General features: G+C 47.1%; 1 protein-coding gene across 1 annotated transcript in view; it reads left to right on the forward strand.

Annotated features, from left to right (window-relative positions):
* Positions 1-5780, forward strand: part of ARHGAP27 (Rho GTPase activating protein 27) — a 74102-nt gene extending 68322 nt beyond the window's left edge. Inside the window, exon 16 of the mRNA XM_090044279.1 lies at positions 2077-5780. Coding sequence (XP_089900405.1) covers positions 2077-2254 — 178 coding nt within the window. The 3' untranslated portion in view covers positions 2255-5780. The remainder of the gene's footprint in view (positions 1-2076) is intronic.
* The last annotated feature ends 220 nt before the right edge of the window (positions 5781-6000 follow it).

Consider the following 6000-nt stretch of genomic DNA (forward strand, 5'->3'; position numbering starts at 1 on the left):
CTTATTCAGACTTGTAATTATATCTAGCCTTCTTGAGTGTCTTGACAGAGCTCCAGTACTTCACTGTTAGTCATTTCTACACCTGAGTTTAATATTACTACACTTGAGTTAAGGTTTTTATAGAGCTTAAAATAGTCTGGAGGGCTGTGAAATAGCCATTCCTGGTAATGTCTCTCTTCTAATGCAGCAAAGTTGCAGAAGAAAGGATAATTTGAATAGTGGAACATCAGGAGTATTAAAAAGGGGGAGAAGGTCATTAATAGGGACCTACCTAAATTGCAGCAGAAGTTTGCAGCGCAGCAGCACCTTTTATCTTGCTCTTTTCTCCCCAGCTGAGTGGCCAAGAGGCAATTAATGCCATGGTGTTCACCTCTCAGCCACTCAGCAGTGGGAGTGGGGGGTGAAGGAGCGTGTGTCGAAAAGAGCAAGTCTGCACTGTGAACTTACCATGGTTTAGGTAGGTCACTAGTCATTAACACCTGTGGAATAGAGAGGTATTAGCAGAAGTCAGATAGATGATAATGATCTATGAAGTCAGTTGATCTGGCCAGGCTGCCTGAATACAAATGCCAGTGCCCTTCCCAGATGGCTAGTTTTAAAATTCAGGTAGAGCAGCAATTGCATCCCAACTGTATTTCCCCCAGTCAGCAACAGCATCTCTTGCCAGGGCCCTGGACCATTGGCTGGCTACAGGAAGGGAGAGGAAGAGGCTGGTATGCTGATAGCTATAGGATCATGGGCCAAATCTGGCAGAACTATAGGGCCAGACTTGTAGGGACATGTTGCAATCTGAAGCAGCCAAATGTAGAAACAGAACTTTGGAAAGGGAGAAGAAAACAGGCTCCTCTGAATCTTCTCTGGCTGCTCCCTTTGCAAGGGTCTTTCTTAGGTCTGTGTTTGTGCTGAGAGCCCTGTGGGATCTGCACACCCACTTACCTGGATGTTGGTCTCCCATTGCCTGGTATTCACTTGCAGCTGTTTATAGATGTTTTTCCCTAAGGAAAAATTCAACCAAAAAACCCCCTTTTATTTGTCAGTGTTTCATAAAACAATGCTTCCCCCCAAACAAAACCCTTGAATATCACAAAAAATAAAAACAAACAACAAACCAAACCAAAAAAAAAATCCTTCAGCCATAAACAAAAATATCTCACTTTGGAAATGTTGCAACATGGAAGCTGTATCCAGGGGCCCTCCATACTTCGGTTCTCTTCTATGGGCCTGGCTTCCTGACTGAGCAGCATCCCCTGTGATGACAAAGGTTATCAGCATACCATAGACTCCCAAGGCATGTGGGAGACTGACCATTCATCACCCTAGGGGATGCTGTCTAGTTAGGGTGCCCAACCTCTCGAGGAGAATGGGGATTTGAGGCAACTGAACTTCCATGAAGCACCATGACAGATAGTGGTTTATGACTTTAAATATTTTGTATGTTAGGTTACTTCCTGATTTTATTTTTGAAAAGTCAATGTTCAGTGGAAAGCAGGCACTTTTAATTTTAATGGGCGGTGCGGGGAGGGAACCTTGCTCTTTTTTTATTGGTATTTTCTTTTTAACAGTCCTGCTGCTGGCTTCCTGCATGCACTTCTGCACTTAACCCTAACCCACTACCCCTGCCATGATGTGGCAGCTTCTTCCTAGCTGTAGAATCCCAGAGTTGAAAGGGACCTCGGGCCCCAAGCCACTGCACAGGCTAGTCTAAACCCTCCTAGAGGCACACTTCCCTGACTTCTTTTTACAAACCTGTGATGAAGGAGATTCTATGTATGGCAGCTTTTTCCACTGTTCTCTTGTTCTGACAGTAAAGGACGTTTGGGGAGTTGTTTTCTGCTTTTTCTTTTTCTCTTTTTGAGGTGGAGAGGGGAGGGCAGGGGGTTCTGCTGTTTCCTGAGATAACTGCAGCAAAACAGATTTAGATTAAGCCATTGTCTGGACTCCAATCAGCTGTGGTTTCAGTCTCTTCCCAGTTCCTATCAGAAATGCAGAGACGAGGGATACAGCAAAAGATTGCCCCAGCTCTCGGAGAAGTTCCCAGCTGGATCAGTTATTGTGTGCTTTTCTTGCTCTCTCTAGAGTGATTGATCACAAGGAGGAGAATCGGATGTCTGTGCAAGGCATTGCTATTGTCTTTGGGCCCACGCTTCTGAGACCAGAGAATGAGGAGGGAAACATGGCAATGCACATGGTCTTTCAGAACCAGATTGTGGAGTACATCTTAAATCAGTACAGCTACATCTTTCCTGACAGCTAAGCCTGGCAGCCAGCTGGAGCCAGCAGTGACGCAAAGGAGCAGAGCCTCAGGGCAGACCAGAGGAGACCCATTAATGTAACATTAGTCTTGGGACAAGTCAGAGACAGTGGTGGCAACAGTTGATTATCCTAATAAATGGGCAGTGCTGGATTACAAATGTCTGGGTGACCTGCCTGAGTCATACATCCCCATGGGCCAAAGGAGCGGACAAAACTGGAACTGGATCAGCTTCTTCCTGCACAGGTGCTTGTTCTCCAAATGCTTCCCCTGGTGCCAGTTCCTGGCTGAGTGATGAGCTGTCAGTGAAGAATCCAGAGGGAGCAAATGCCGCTATCCTCAGACCAATCCCATTCTGGGAAGGGCAGGGAGAGGGGAGATTCCTCCAGGGTGCTGAGACAGTTTGGGCCACTCCCAGGTGCAAACACCATACAGCAGGTACCAGAGAACTAGTGAAGTGGGCAAAGCCCTTCCCCAACCTTAGCAGGTAACAGGAATGTTATACACATTGCACTGCAGCAGTAGGAGCATGGCTGGATGTCTGACAGCCCTGGACAGGACTATTGAGTTATCCAGACAGTCGTACCTCATGGTACCCAAGCCCTTCTCAGCCATCCATAAAGAGATGCTCATGACTCTGCCTAAGGCAGGGAGATATCAGCAACTCATGGACTTAAGGCACAGATTTTTCCAAAGAGCTCACCTACCAGCTCCAGGCAGCAGGGGCAACCTGGGGCCGAGTGTCAGGATGCAATTTCCAAGAATAGCCTTTCTTCCTTCTCCATCAGAGCAGGCCCCTTTCTTCAGTATATCAACCACCTTCCACGGGCAGCGTTGCAGAGGGCTGCATCCTTTGCAGACAAAATTGGCGCATACCACCAAAACAAGAGAAAACCCTCAGCTTGTGAAAGCTGCTGAGCAGCTTGAAACCAGCCAGGAGTGTCAAAGCCACATAGTGAGTGAGCTTCAGAGCTGGGGACTCAACCTAGGATTCACTGCCACTTCCAGCCCTCCTAGGGGCTGTGTCAGGTGGGCAAGAATGGCTCTTGTTGCCCCAGGCGGCTTTGAGCCACCATATCCAGGTTCCTATCCATGATGTTGAGTCGGAGGGAGTGCTTGGTTCAAGGCCCAGCTAGTGTCTCAAGGCCTTGTGCTCATCTGGAGCATTTGGATGGCTTCTGCAAGATTTTAAATGGCCCATGCTCACAGGAAGGCCTTGGGACATGTGGTTTTCATACTCTTAGTCTCTCCTCAGCAGGAGTGCCCCTGGGATTGGCAGAAAAGTACCAGATTGGGGGGTGGGGGGATCACCCATGGCAGCAGCACCTTTCCCAGGGCTGCCAACACTCAAACCTTCCCAACAGGTAAACCTCTGAGCTGGGCAGGGTTCAGGTGAACATAGGGTTACTGCTGAGGGGAAAGGAAGAAGTGTCTCTTGGGTGCCTTTCTGCAGCATGCCTGACTTCTGCTTCCCCCACTCCCATGCACACCCCTCACTTCCTCAGGATCATGAGGGAGTTTCTAAATTTTCTATTAATTGGTTTCTAAATTTTTTTAACCTAATTTTGTGTACTTTACTCCCTTGTGATTCAATTTCCAAGGATGTCAAATCTTTAGTTGGTGAGACTGCTTGTATTGGTCCAAAAGCCTATTTTTCATGGAGAAAATATTGTCACACAAAAGAATTCAAGCAACTGTCAGAGCACAAGAGCTCCAAGGAGCCAAAGGTGGGAAGAGAAACTGAGGGTACATATTCAACATCACGCAGCAAATTGGTGGCTGAGGCACAAATAGAAGTCTGTCCTCCTGAACGGCCACATGGCTTAGGAGCCCCAGACTTGAACCATTGTGCTCCATGTTGTACAAGCATGGGACAAAGGTGGTCCCTGCCTGGAGCGAGGATGGAGGCACATCTGTTGCTGGAGGACAGAGGATGCCAGGTTTTGTGCCTGTGGCTGGAACACTGGCTGCAGTTGCAGGTCTGCTGTAAATAGTTATCTTAATAAAAAGCCAGTTTAGTTTCAGCATGTGGAGTCCTCTCATTGTTACCTAGCTCACAGTATGAGACATACTTGGTGTTTGTGGTGCTAAACTGGAAGACGGGAGATGCTGAAGTCCTGGTCCAAGGGTTAGTCCTTGTTCTGCCTGCTGTAGTCTTGGACAACTTGCTTCACCTTTCTCTGCCTGATGTGTGCTTTAGATGCCTCTCTGGATCCCCACAGCCTTTTCAACTTATGAATTGCCCTACAGGCTTTGCCTGACTGGATCAGATTCAAGATTCATATTGTGTTCAATTCTGCCTCCAGGAGTCAATCTGCTAGTATTCAAAAATGTCTGAACTTGCACTTGAAGGAAATATTGATTCCCCCCTTGCTTGATCTGAATGTTGTCACATTTTACTTGTCTTATTTGACTGTTCCAGCCTTGTCCTTTGACTTAACCTAGGAAGGGGGGAAGTGGTGTTTTTTACCCCCAAAGTATATTAATGGAGAGTGATCACATCCCTGTTCACCCTCCACCTCATCAGGCTGAATAAACCTGGCTCTTCTAGTCCCCTCTTGTAAGACTGGCTCTTCCCTCCCTCAATCATCTTAGCAGTCCCTTTCTGCAGCTGGACCAGTGTGAGTTCTGCCAGGTGTCCTACTAGATGTCTTGAACTGCACATGCTTTTCCATGCAAAGTCTCACCAGGTTCTGGTAAATAGGCTATTTTCCTGTCTCTGCTGGTGGCTTCCAGTCATCCTGGGATTAGCTAATACGTCAAGTTTTCTCCCCGGTTGTTTTCAAATGCTGAGCTCGCAGTGGACATCTGTGCTATCAGTCTTTACTAGGGTAAGCATCTGGGTGGCCCAGTGTCTGGATACTGTGTTACGAATAGGTGACCTGATTCCAGCCCCACTTCTCTCGCTGCTCTTCTGAATGAACCCTGGGTATAGTAATTTGCCTTTTTGTGAAACCAGGGCTGATGATCAAGGGCTTTGACCTTGATAAGGGGAAGGCCTGAAAGTGGTTGTTCTTAACAAAGCTCACAGATCCTGTGCAAGGGGAGAAGCCCAGTGCTGTCATGGTCCTGATTAGCTCACATTGCCAGCCCACTACTATGAGACTTGGGCTCTCCAGCAGAACTGTGGAGTCCTTTTAGTTTCATGTTTTGAGTTTTGACATCTCTGTGAACTTTTTAAACCGCAGTTTTCATTAAAATGAATGGGTTACAGCAGGGATGTCAAACTCGCCCCTTGGGAAGGATCTGGAGCACAGGGCTCCTTGTGGTCTGGATCTGGATCCACCTCCAGCAATGGGGCAAGTGGTGGTAGCATGGAGGTGAATGCAGCCATCACCCCACCCCACCCAAATTAATCCCTACTGGGGCACTGTACCATGGATTATGGTGACCCCTGCTTGCCCTGTCCCTGAACTCCAAACCCCTCCGTGAGCCCATAGGCCAGATGTTTGATGGTCCCCAATCGAAGGGTTTTGGAATGACAAGCCTACTCGTAAAAATGTGTGGCTCACTTGGCCCCATGATAGAATTTTGCCAAAAAGAACGAGAGCAACAGAGAGAGATTGCAATATTTTCAAAGTCTTTCTTGGGGGGTGGGGAGGAAAAAAACTCCATACTAAAAAAAAAAAAAAAAAGGAAAATAACCTGAAAACTGCTCAATAAAATGTGATGCTTTTCACAAAACTGTCATAGTGTGAAAGCAACCCTTTTTTTTTTTTTTTTTCTCCATTAAAATTCTTGTGTCCCAT

This window comes from Crocodylus siamensis, chromosome 4 (genome assembly GCF_052110815.1).
Source record: "Crocodylus siamensis isolate JL-2025a chromosome 4, ASM5211081v1, whole genome shotgun sequence".
NCBI classification, from domain to species: Eukaryota; Metazoa; Chordata; order Crocodylia; family Crocodylidae; genus Crocodylus; species Crocodylus siamensis.